The sequence below is a fragment of the Erinaceus europaeus genome, chromosome 1, assembly GCF_950295315.1.
Source record: "Erinaceus europaeus chromosome 1, mEriEur2.1, whole genome shotgun sequence".
Classification (NCBI taxonomy): domain Eukaryota; kingdom Metazoa; phylum Chordata; class Mammalia; order Eulipotyphla; family Erinaceidae; genus Erinaceus; species Erinaceus europaeus.
In genome coordinates, this window is record NC_080162.1 from 108058096 (window position 1) to 108071465 (window position 13370).

The 13370-nt window shown below is 42.7% G+C and overlaps 1 protein-coding gene across 1 annotated transcript in view; it reads right to left on the minus strand.

The window, feature by feature from the left end:
• Positions 1-13370, minus strand: part of PIK3AP1 (phosphoinositide-3-kinase adaptor protein 1) — a 217479-nt gene that overhangs the window by 68083 nt on the left and 136026 nt on the right. The window contains exons 7-8 of the mRNA XM_060192851.1: positions 12725-12921; positions 5603-5792 (exon numbers count right to left, since the gene is read on the minus strand). Coding sequence (XP_060048834.1) covers positions 5603-5792; positions 12725-12921 — 387 coding nt within the window. The remainder of the gene's footprint in view (positions 1-5602; positions 5793-12724; positions 12922-13370) is intronic.

Sequence of the window (13370 nt, forward strand, 5' to 3'; positions counted from 1 at the left end):
AATGTTTGTCTTGTGAGTGGATGAATAGATGAATGAGAGCATAAAGAATCTAATCTCCTTCAAATATTTTTTATTTCTACCTCTAGTACAAAATGGGTGCTGCTTTAGTTGGCTATTTAGAAATTAACTATTTCTTTGGACCTACCCTATGACCCTACAATTCCTCTCCTGGGAATATATCCTAAGGAACTCAACACACCCATCCAAAAAAAGATCTGTGTACACATATGTTCTTAGCAGCACAGTTTGTAATAGCCAAAACCTGGAATCAACCCAGGTGTCCAACAACAAATGAGTGGCTGAGCAAGTTGTGATATATATATATATACACACACAATGGAATACCACTCAGCTATAAAAAATGGTGACTTCACCGTTTTCAGCTCATCTTGGATGGAACTTGAAAAATCCATGTTAAGTGAAATAAATGAGAAACAGAAGGATGAATATGGGATGATCTCCCTCTCAGGCAGAAGTTGAAAAGCAAGATCAGAAGAGAAAACACAAGTAGAACCTGAACTGGAACTGGCGCATTGCACCAAAGTAAAAGACTCTGGGGTGGGGTGGGTGTTGGGAGGGAGAGTACAGGTCTAAGAAGAATGACAGAGGACCTAGTGGGGGTTGTATTGTTATATGGAAAACTGGGAAATGTTATGCATGTACAAAGTATTGTATTTACTGTCGAATGTAAAAACATTAATTCCCCAATAAAGAAAATTTAAAAATAAATGAACTATTTCTTTGTATTTATTTATTTATTTATTTATTATTTTTGCCCTTAGAGTTACTGCTGAGTCTCAGTGCCTACACAACTTCCAGCACTTCTGGCAGCCATCTTTCTCTTTATGTTCTGATAGAGAAGGAGAGAGAGAGAAGGGAAGGAGAGCAAGACAGAGAGAAGGAGTGGCACCTGCAACACTGATCCACCACTTAGGAAACCTTTCCCTTACAAATGGAGTAGGGGGCTTGAATCCTGGTCCTCACACACGGTAATATGTACATTTTACCATGGACACTGCCAACAAGCCCCATTATTTAGACATCTAAAAATACATCTTAAATAGATACTCCAGAGCTGACAAAAGCAGTCCCCACAGAAAAAGCAGACCTGGAGAGTCCCATATCCCACTGAGGCAGCTGACTTATTCCACAGGACTCTGAAGATCCAGATCTTGGCCAAATTCTCCCTCTCCAGGATTGAAGTAAGCTATTGCAACTTGGAGTCTGTACTTGATCTCCTATAAATGGAAATAATTCCACCCACAAGTCCAAGGACAATCAAGTGAAACAACACAGAAACAGTCTACTGATTCAAAAGGCCTGGCAGATATCCCAAGTTACAAGCAAGCAAATTTGCATCTTTGATTTATCGGTTTGTCCTCTATCCTACTTCTTTATGAACTTAACTGCCTTCTCCCCTAGAGAGACAGTGGGTTAGTGAATGATTCTTCCTCCTGGCACAAGTGCTGTTGCAACTTCTGGGCCAGTAGGTAAATGATCATTCGCTGATTAGACCCGAGAGATGGAAGCGCAAAGCAAATCATGTCTAAAATCAGAAGATTCAGAATTTGTATGAGCTGGCAAATGAAAAACACAATAAGTCTTTTTTCTTATCCAAAAATCAACCTCATTCCAGCTCCACAGCAACCAGAATCCCCTTGTTTTTCCAGATAAATCTGCCAGTTGCCAAGTAGTTACAAACCAAACTAGCTGCATTTTAGTCTACTGGCTGCTCTGGGGAGTGCGAGAGGTAGGTCCCTAGTTCCCACTGCTGTACCTACAGTTTCCCACTGGTGTGCTGGAGGCATTTTAGGTGCTGGAACATCTGGGGGGGCAGCTGTTATTGAGGTTCTCTATACTGTTTGAACCACTGGCGGGGATTATTTAATGACCAGCAACCAACTACTTTAACAACCCTATAGTAAAGGACATAGGGCAGAAAGGATGGGCACCATATTTGGGTTCCAGAATGAGTACAGGTCACCATCCAAGTGTGTTTTTGTGAGTAGGTCTGTTTTCTACAAAGGAAGGTGCCTTGTCTCCTTTCCTGCCTCAAGTCAGCACCCAAGTGAGGAAAGCAGCAAAACAGACATTTCTTGGATGTGTGGAAGGATGGACAGATGTGCACAGGTAGAGGGCGCCAAAGGCTGTTGTGTTAGCTGGTGTGACCCACGCCTGAAGAGGAAACAGGACTACAGTTGATAGATTTTTTTTTTTCTTTTAAGAAAACAAAACTAGGGGGGGCAGGCAGTGGTGCACCTGGTTAAGCACACAGAGTACTATGCACAAAGATACCCACAAGGACCTGGGTTTGAGCCCCTGTTCCCACATGTAGGGAGGATGCTTCGTGAGCGATGAAGCAAGTCTTCAGGTGTCTGTCTTTCTCCCTATCTCTCCCTCCTTTCTCAATTTAATTTCTCTGTTCTATCAAATAAAAAGAGGAAGAAAAAAAAGGCAAGAATGGCTGTAGGGAATGGTAGATTCATAGTGCCGGGAACCCTGGTGGCAAAAAGCAAAAAACAAAACAAACAACAAAAAAAACCAAAATACTGTAAAATCTGTGGCACTGTGTGAACATGTTAGGTGTGGAATAGAATACGGACTTAAGACAGAAGACCTTGGTTTTAATCTGGGACCTATCACTTATAAGCAGCTCTGTGCCAGTTTCCTCATTCGTGAAGTACAAGAGGAAAAAAAAAAGAAAGAAAGCATTCTTGTAGAATTGCTCTAAGGATTCAGAGATATAGAGGGTGCAGAGGGTGTGGGTGGTGAGAATGACATCTTTGCTTCTCCTCCCTTCTTGGGCCATGGCTCATTTAAAAAGGATTTTCACCAGCGCCTCTAGTCTTCCCAGTGAGGTACTAGAAAAGAACTTCTACTTCTTTCCCTCTTTCTCTCTCCACCTCTGGAGGAGTAGTGAATATAACTGCAAACATTTAACAACCAGTCACATCTTCCAGTTGCAGTGTCAAAGAGCTTGCAGGTGTCAGAGTCCACTGCTGGTCCCCTGCCCTGCCTATACCTCTGTTCCAACACCACCACCACCCTGCCACGGTACCAACTTTTCTCTTCACAGGTCCACCTCCCTGTCTTCTTTTCAGTCAGCCTGAAAATTGACAATACCCAATCTACCTCCTCTTGGAAATCCTTTTGCAAATAAAGTTGAAACAGTGATGTATATTTGTCTGTCATTTGGGACTTTGTTAATCAGACCAGAGGGAAAGAGAGTAAAAAACCTCAGACAGTTTCCGAGTGCCCAGCACCTAATAGCAAATGATGGTGATATAGTGAAAAGCATCTCAGAGCTCTTTGTTGGGTTCTCTTGCTTCTCTCTGGTCTGTGCATTGAAAACCAACATTGTACATAGATCAGTGGTTCTAAAGGGGAGAAGCACTGCCCCCTACGGGGCATGTGAAAACTTAAGAGGGTATTTCATTATCACCTTAATGCAGGGAGAATACTGGCACTTAGCAGGATGCTAATAGACAGGGGTCAGGATGCTAGGTGTGCTGCAAGTTGCGCGATAGCCCTGTGTAGTAATCTGTGTCTTATCTCCTCATGGCTTTTAAATACTTCATGATGGACATATGATAGGCTTAAAAAGTAACTTCTTAGGATGCACTATCTATACAGAAGTATGTATTTGTACATATCTGCATCCATGTCTTTGGGTATATACTTTTTCACTTAATATCAGCAGATAAAAAAGGAAATGAATATAAATATATTCAAATTTTGAATAGTGCTTCAAAGTTTGGATGGTTGACATCATTAAGATTTTTTTTTACTTATTATTGGACAGAGACAGAAAATTTGAGAGAAGAGAGGGAGATAGAAACAGGGAGAGACACAGAGAAACCTGCAGCTCTATTTTACCACTCATGAAGCTTTCCCCCTGCAGGTGGGGACCAGCGGCTTGAACCTGGGTCCTTGCATACTGTAATGTGTGTGCTTAACCAGGTATGCCACCACCTGGGCCCATCATGGGGATATTTTTATCAGCTCAGTTATACATTTATATTTTGTTTCAATTTTCTTTTCTTCATGGCCAGTAATTAAAGGTCCAGGGCAATACACACACACACACACACACACACACACACATATATATATATAGAGAGAGACCATATCAATGAATCTTCCTCCAGTGCCATAGTAGTCCCATGTTAAGTAGCAGGGGCTTGAGTCTGAGTTGTGTGCATGGCAAAGCAGGCAGCCACCCAGAGGAGCTATTTCACCTGGCCATTATTTTAAGTTTTTGAAATAATCATTACTGGGGTCAGGAGAGAGGTCACCCAGTAGGGTACATGCCTTACCATGCACAAGGCCCTGGATTTCTGCCTCAATATCCCAAGGGAGTACCATGGATAGTGGAACAGTACTGCTGTGTCTCTTCCTTTCTCTCTCCATCTCTTTCTCTCTATATATAAAAATTGGAGCTAGCAGTATTATGCATGTATGAGACCCTGTGTTTATTCCCCAGTGCCATATTAAATGAAGCATACACTACACTTTTACTATAAAAACACGAAGACAACCCAAGAGGGCAACATTTATAACATCATTTACAAGAACAAACACAGCGTGAAGATATATTTTGGAAATACATTTATTACTTCTTAATCTAATTTTAAAAAGGGGGGCCACCCTCAGCACATCTCATTGAGTGCACATGTTACAATACACAAGGAACGGGGTTCAAGTCCACAGTCCCCAACTGTAAGAAGAAAGCTTTAGGAACGGTGAAGCAGGGCTGCAAGTGTCTCTCACTGTGTGTCTCCCTATCTCTCCTCTCTTCTCGATTTATGGCTGTCTCTATCCAACAAGTAAAGATAATAAAAATAAAAAAAAACCACCCTCTCAAATCTGCTTATAATTTTCTGACTTATATGTAAGTATAACCTATATTCCTTCATGGCTCTAATTTACAGGGACTTTCCCAGAAATTTAGTTACTATGAACACGGAGAGGAGAATATGAAGCATCTTTCATTGCCAAGGGAAGCCAGGTGGGAATGCCAGCACTGCCAGTGGCACCCATGTCACGGCTATGTGTCACTGACAGAGATTCGGAGTTCAGTGCCTGCCTCCAACTATTACATTATGACCTTATGTGCCGGTCTGCCTGAGTGTTTCCTCTCCTATTATTTCACTTTTTATATTTCAGTGAGGCTGTATATTTGATTTCTAAGAAAAAAAAAGTCATATGCACGTAGGTTTTGTCATTTATGAAACTCATGTCAGAGAAGTAGAGGGGCAATACAAAATGTTTGCTATAAAAGCACCCACTGGGTCTCCCAGGGTAGAAAGCCACTGACTCAACTTCTCAGATCACAAGGGAATGATTTCATCAACTCTGACTTCCAGGACCGGCATAAACTTTCCAATTACAGAGTGTCCACAGCAGAGGAAGTCTGGAGAAGTATTTTCCGCTGGTCACCTAAGTCTGTGTAAAACAGGACCTTCATCTGTTGCTGGGATGGGGGTGGGGCAGAGGGGTAGCAGTGGGGTAAGCAAGGGACTTACCCTCTCCGTATCCAGCAGTGTGAAGAAAGCCATGTGTCAGCTGAAAGACAGAAGCAGAACCAGGCAGTGCTACTTACACAGGTCTTCAGTGGCAGCAGGGACGAATGCAGCCATTGATTCATACAGGTCATCATCACAGCCAGGGTTGAGGGAGCATTTCATGAGCAGGTCTGTGGAAAGATGGGCCATGGATTCATACACGGCATCAGTCTCCTCCCCTTGCATCAGTTCCTCTTTAATGTGACTCTTCAGCATGTCCACAGTTTCCTGCAAGACAAGATAGCATCCAATTTCTGTCAACAGCTTGGATTTCTGAACACAAGAGGTCCGGAGTGGGGTTGTGATGGGGTAAAGTCAATGTTCCCTTGGTCACAGCTACTGGTGGACATCTTTATTTACCACCAGTGTGAAAGCTATTTAAGGGTCTCTCTCTCTATATATATATATTTTTTTTTATTTAATCTTTTCTTTTTCTTTCCTTCTGTCTTTTTTTTTTTTTTTTTGGTTGTTGTTACTTTGCCTCCAGGGTTATCACTGGGGCTTGATGCCTGCACTATGAATCCACTGCTCCTGCAGCCATTTTTTCCATTTCCACGTCTCCATTTTTTAATTAGATAGGACAGAGAGAAATTGAGAGAGGAGAGGAAGACGGAGAGGGGGAGAGAAAAATAGATACCTGTAGACCTGCTTCACCTGCTTGTGACCTGCTTGTGAAGGGATCTCCCACCCCCCCGCAGGTGGGGAGCTGGGGGCTCGAACCAGGATCCTTAATGCCGGACCTTGTGCTTTGGACTTTGTGTGCCTAACCTGGTACATCACTGTCCAGCCCCCTAATTTTAATCTTTGTACCTTCCCCCACACTAAGCACAGGATCATGCATTCAGGAGAAACCCAGTGAATGGCCATGAAGTAAAAGTTTTTTCATGAGCACCTATTATGTGTCAGGTGTGATGCTAGGCTTCTACCTACACCCTTAGCTCTGGTACTTTCTTTCTGCCACTATCTGAGAAAGGCAGAATATGCCCTAGTTCACAGAGTAGACAACCAAAGCTGAGAAAAAAAAATCCAACGCCTATTTCAAGGGCCTACAATCTTGGCTTCCTATCTTTCTGATACATGTTAGTGGTTCCTCAAAGGAGAACAAAAAATATGAGAGTGTAACTCTGACTGGCAGTCACATGGAAATTCAAATGAACTGAGTCAGGGCTGTGACTGAGAGATGCTTGCACTAATGTGTAGGCAGGAGCCCCTCAAGACCTGAATTCACTAGGTCTTGCTCCTTCCAGAATTCCTGGCCCTGTACTACCACTATCATCACCACCACTACCACTATTTCCTCTTCTTCTTCTTCTTCTCCTCTTTTCACAGTTCTATATTCTTTTTAAATTATGTTTTTATTTATTTATTTATTATATAGAGGCAGAGAAAAATTGAAAGGGAAGAGGCGATAGAGAAAAGAGACAAAGAGACACCTGTAGCCCTGCTTCACCACTTGTGAAGCTTTCCCCCTGCAGGTGGGGACCGGAGGCCTGAAGCTGTGTATTCACACACTGTAATGTGTGTGCTGAACTAGGTGTGCCACTGCCTGGACTTTGGCCTTGGAGTTCTTTAAGGGGAACCTCCTGGTTTTAAATCCTGTATATCCCAAGTCCTGGCGGTCTGTCATTTGTTATTTTGCTTCCAAGTGATTGTGAAACCGGAGAGTTGGCTTCCCTGAAGCCTCTGAACAACTTTTCCTGGCAAGATACTTAGATTTTTCACAACCCTTATGTCAGCATCAACCCACACACAGAAAGAAAAGTTTCACCACTGCTACCCCAAGAGAGCTAACAGGCTACTGACAATAAGTGCTGGTTTCCTAATAAGCCCCAAGCAGTGGACCAGGGGACAGCTAAGAAGGAATGGCAACCTAAGTTCTGGCATTTGTTGTGGCTTTGATGTGGTGGAAAGAGGAAATGGGACCATTCTTAGAGGTCACAAACAGTGCACAGGGGCAGCCTTTTGGGAGCAAAGCCGCAGGGGCATTGGTTGACGTGAGTGGAGTGGGAAAACAGAGATAGTCTGAGAAACATGAATCATAGCAGCTTCAGTATAAAATGAAAGTATACCTTCAAACTTCACTGTCAGCGAGAGCTAGGTAACGTTTCTCAGCTTCAGCGCCTGATAAATCCTGTCTCCACCCTTAGCAGTGTGTGACAGCAGGCACAGTGACTTCGCCTCTTTTTAATTTTTTTTATGTTATCTTTCACTTTAAAAAATTTTTTAAATTTATTTTTTAAAAAGGAGACATTAATAAAATCATAGGATAAGAGGGGTACAACTCCATACAATTTGCACCACCAGATCTCTGTATTCCATCCCCTCCCATTCTTTATCCCTCTGGGAGTATGGACCCAAGGTCATCGTGGGATGCAGAAGGTGGAAAGACTGGCTTCTGTAATTGCTTCCCTGTTGAACATGGGCACTGACTGGTGGATCCATACTCCTAGCCTGCCTCGCTCTAGACTTTGCCTCTTTAAGCCCTAGTCCTCATTTGTTAGAGAGGGATGACCAGAAGGTTATTATCACTATAGAGGGATAACTTCAAAGGGTTACGTTGAGGATTACGTGAGATGATGCATTTGCCAATCAAATATATTCAATAAACATTGGTCATTACTGCAACATAGTGTCTTGTTGGCATGGAAGTGAAACTGCATTTCATACATTTGTGGCTTTAAAGATAGCTGAGTAGGGGTCCAGGCAGTAGCACACTGGCTTAAGCACACATAGTGAGAAGTGCAAGGACCAGCACAAGGATCCCAGTTTGAGCCCTTGGCTCTCCACCTGCAGGGGGAGTCGCTTCTCAAGTAGTGAAGCAGGTCTGCAGGGGTCTATCTTTCTCTCCCTCTCTCTATCTACCCTTCCCTCTCAATTTCTCTCTGCCCTAAAAAAAAAAAAAAAAAAGTCACCATAAGCAGTAGATTCGTAGTGATGGCTCCGAGCTCCAGCAACAAAGTATAGCTAAGTAAATATTCTTTGACTGTGAGCACTCTGTATACCAACATTGTTAATGTTATTTATATCAACAATATCAGACAGGGACTCACAACTGTATATCCCATTTAAGATGATTAATGTCTCCAAGGTCTGATAAGCCCCATCTATGTGTCTTGGAGAGTCACTGCATGTAGTGTGTCAAGTGCACAATAGTGTTAAGTCATGGAGGAGGTTCAAGCTCACACCTGTCTGGAGGAAGAGAATGAGACTGGACCGTGTTTCTTGTTCCTTTTGAGATCACAGCCTCAAACAAGAGACTAAGAAATTTTTGGGTCCTCTCTATGAATTGTGAAAGTGTAAGAAAGTATAGCTATTGCCAGGACAAAGGAAGAAATACCAGGCATGGAATGAGATCAGACTCAAAGAAGAACCCAGAGGACCGGGGAGACGATACAAATTGTTAACACCCGTGAAGTCTCTGGACACAGTCTGAAGTGAAGCATGTTGAGGTGGCAATCGTTGTGTTGGTTAGGTTGTGATCGGCAGATGTAATATTATTTGATATGGATTGGGAGAGGCATACGGGAAAGTGGGCCCTATCCAAGGGTTCCATGACTGGGGGAAGTAGAGGCTTTATAGTGGAGATGAGGTTCCTGCTGTTTTAGGGTTCAAAAAGATAATCGATAGTTAATGTTATCATCACATTATTGGTAATTGGGTTAACTTTGAAAAGTCCCTTTGTTAGGGTTTGCTGTACAGTACCCAATATCTTGTATATAGCTGTGCTATTGGTTGCTTCTGATCTACTTGGTCTAGGCTTTTGAGAGAGTCTGCATATCAGTTACATAGCCTATATATTGAAAAGATTCAGTTTGTGTTTTGAAAAACTTCAAGACATACAATTAATTTTCCTCCTCTCGTATTAATTAACTAGTGATTTATCTGACTACATTTTACTAGGAGTGTACATAAACACCATTCCCACCACCAAAAGACTGTGACCCATCCCTCCCGCCCACTCCCACCCCCCACTGGCCCAGGAAGCTTCATGTCTACTCCTCACCACAGGGTTTTTACTTTGGTGCCCTACTTACAATTTGGTCAGGTCCTGCTTTTAGTTTCCTTTTCAGATCTTCTTACTCAACTTCTGTTGATGAGTAGGATCATCCCATACTCATCTTTATCTTTCTGACTTAGCTCACTTAACATAATTCCTTCTATCTCTGTCCAAGATGGGTCAGCGAAGGTGGGTTCATTGTTCTTGATAGCTGCATAGTATTCCATTGTGTAATATACCGCAGCTTTCTCAGCCACTCATCTGGTGTTGGGCACCTGGGTTGCTTCCAGGTTTTAGCTATTATGAATTGTGCTGCTATGAACATAGGAGTACACACCTCTTTTTGGTTGGGTGTTATGGAGTCCTTGGGGTATAACCCCAGGAGAGGAATTACTGAATCATATGGAAGGTCCATGTCTAGCCTTCTGAGAGTTTTCCAGACTGCTCTCCACAGAGGCTGTACCAATTTACATTCCCACCAGCAATGTAAAAGGGTTCCTCTGTCCCCACAACCTCTCCAGCATTTGTTGCTGCTGTCCTTTTTGATGTATGCCATTCTTACAGGAGTGAGGTGGTATATTAGTGTTGTCTTAATTTGCATTTCTCTGACAATCAGTGACCTAGAGAAGTTTTTCATATGTTTGTTAGCCTTTTGGATCTCCTCTGAGGTGAATGTTTTGTTCATACCCTCTGCCCATTTTTGGATGGGGTCATTTGCTTTTTTTGGTGCTAAGTTTGCTGAGCTCTTTATATATTTTGGTGATTAGTTTCTTGTCTGATGTATGGCATGTGAAGATCTTCTCCCATTCTGTGAGGGGTCTCTTTGTTTGTTTAATAGTTTCTTTGGATGTGCAGAAGCTTTTCAATTTGATGTAGTCCCATTGGTTTGTTTCTGCTTTAGTCTTCCTTGCAATTGGGTTTGATTCATCAAAGATGTCCTTGAGGTGTAGGTGGGAAAGTGTTTTACCAATGTTTTCCTCTAAGTATTTGATTGTTTCTGGTCTGACATCTAGGTCTTTGATCCACTGTTAACACCGAGGCTGATGCGCCTGAGAACCCAGAGGCCCCAGGTTCAATTCCTAGTAACCACATGACAGAGTTGAACAGTGATTTGGTCATTTTCTTTCTCTCTCATTAAAAATAAACCTTGGGGGCCAGGAGGTGGTGCACTGGGTTAAGCGCACATTGAACGAAGCACAGGGACCAGAGTAAGGATCCTGGTTTGAGCCCCTGACTCTCCACTTGAAGAGGTTTGCTTCACAAGTGGTGGAGCAGGTCTGCAGGTGTCTGTCTTTCTTCTCCCCTCTCTATGTTCCTCTCCTCTCTCAATTTCTCTCTGTCCTTTCCAACAACAACAAACAAGCAACAATAGCAAAGACAAAAAATGGGGGAGAATGGTGCCAGGAACAGTGGATTCATAACAATAACCCTGGAGGCAAAAAAAAGAAAAAGAAAAAAAATCTTGGAAAAAAAAAAGATATGTGTGTTGGGGGAGCAGATGGTGGTGCACCTGGTTGAGTGCACATGTTACAATGTGCAAGGACCCTGATTTGAGCCCCTGGTCCCCACCTTCAGGGGGTAGTCTTTGCAAGTGGTGAAGCAGTATTGCAGGTGTCTCTGTTTCTCTCTCCCTATCTCCCCTTACCCTCTCTCAATTTCTGATGTCTCTACCCAATCAATAAAGACAATTTTAAAAAAATTAAAGAGAAGAAGAAAAAACCCAGAAATCAATTATCACAAAGAAGTGAGCAGAGTCCAAAATCAGACAAGTAGATAGACCAGACACATCTATCTCAAGACCTCAAGACCTCTAGACTGGTCAGACCCAGATAGAGGGTCAGGAAGAGAAACAAAAGGGGTATCCCTGGGACCACAGGTATAGAATTATAATATAGTCTTTACAAAAAGAGAAAAAAAAAAAAAAGAAAGGAAAGAAGGAAGGCAGGCAGAAAGAAAGAAAAGGAAGAGATCCTGAGACACAGTACTTGGGCCTTTTGATGAGCAATGTCTCTGGGGGCACCCTCCTAAGATGTCTTGGTGGTGGGTGGGAAGATGACTGATAGGAGGCATCAGCTATCATCTATGCTATAAGTATCTGCAAATTCTTTAAGGGTAAACCTCACTGCTTTATACAAAGATCCTTTTAGCCTCAAAACAGCCCTACAGACAGAATTGTTACTACCCCCCCTTTTGAACATTAGCGAACAGAAAGAGAAGATATATTATTGTCCCAGAGTCATATAGCTGAAGACATGTAAGTATGGAAATAAGAACTAGAACCCAGGTCCATGCAATTCTGGACTCATCTCATAGGCCCAGACAACTGGACCTTCCAGAAGCAGTACATGAGAACCTGCTAGAAACAGAATCTAACCCCTAATCTCATCTGCTCTGTCTCTATTTTTTGGTTCCTGCTCATTAACCATTTTGTCTCATTTTATGTTCTGCCACCTGCCAGACAACAAGTTGCACACTACCATGATTCCGTTCTGACTTCTCTGGGCAGACAGCTTCGCCAATCAGTCCTGGAACTTCACCTCATCAGAACCCTACCCCACTAGGGAAAGATAGAGACAGGCTGGGGGTATGGATCAAACTGCCAATGCCCATGTCCAGTGGAAAAACAATTATAGAAGCCATAACTCCTACCTTCTGCACCCCAAAACCAACTTTGATCCATACTCCCAGTGAGGGAGAAGTGATAGAAGGAAGAGGATAAGAGGGCTCTGAACACTAGCTCCATCAGGACCCAGAGAGAAAACAAAAAGGAGAGAGATATTTGGATGGAGTAATAGGGTTATGTGTGGAGGGAAAGAGAGGATTGGACCAGGACAGAACAGGGGGTAATTATGTACAAATGTAGACAGATAGTTGTAGAAATGACAGTTAACCCATGTCTGCAATCTTGGGAGAACTGCTGTGGTTTGCAGTGGAGGGACTGGGGATTCAGAACTCTAGTGGTGGGAATGGTGTGGAATTATACATCTGTTGACATTTAATTTTGAAAATCATTATTGAATCGCAAAGAGAGAGAGAGAGAATCTAACAGTAGCTTACCAAAAAAGAAAAAAAAAAAAAAAAAGCAGCCGTAGGACCACATTTCCAATCTGAGTGTGTGTGTACATGAGGGGTAGGGTGGTATTCTCTCCTGCCTTGGTCTTACCACATATTCATCGATGAACTGCCGCAGGTCCCTGAAGCCATGTTTCTCAGCAATGTTGTTGGGATAGTGGCCGTGCTTGTTGGCCACACTGTAAGCCTGTAGGGCTCCCGGGCAGGTGAGCAACAAGGCAGTGAGGTTCTTCAGCCCATATTTCGCAGCAAAATGCAATAAGGTGGGCAATTCTTCGTCCCTCTGATCTGAAACATTTTCAAGGAAGACTCGGTGAACAAAAACAAATGAAGGCACAGGGCATCCTAGCTCAGCATGCCTCCCAGCAGGTGCTTGGTCAGTACAGAGTGGTCGATTCACCTACCACCTGATAGTGTCTTCCAGTGCACCACTGGAGACCATGTCCTCAGAAGACAAAGGGTGTTTTAATTGGTGAGCAGTCTAATAAGTTACTATGCTACATTCTTTCTCCAAATGGACTGAAGAGTACTGAGAAATAATAATGTCAAAGCACATTACTTTCTCAAATGTTTAAACAGCAGTCACAAAATACCATGGAAGTCACATTGATCTTTTCTGCAAATTTCAGAGCACTTTAAAATGATTTCTTTATGATGATAGAAAAAAAAAAAGGAAGAAGTCTATCATCCTAGGTTCTACGTCCAGTTTCATGAGTATGCCTAGTAACCTACGGTAT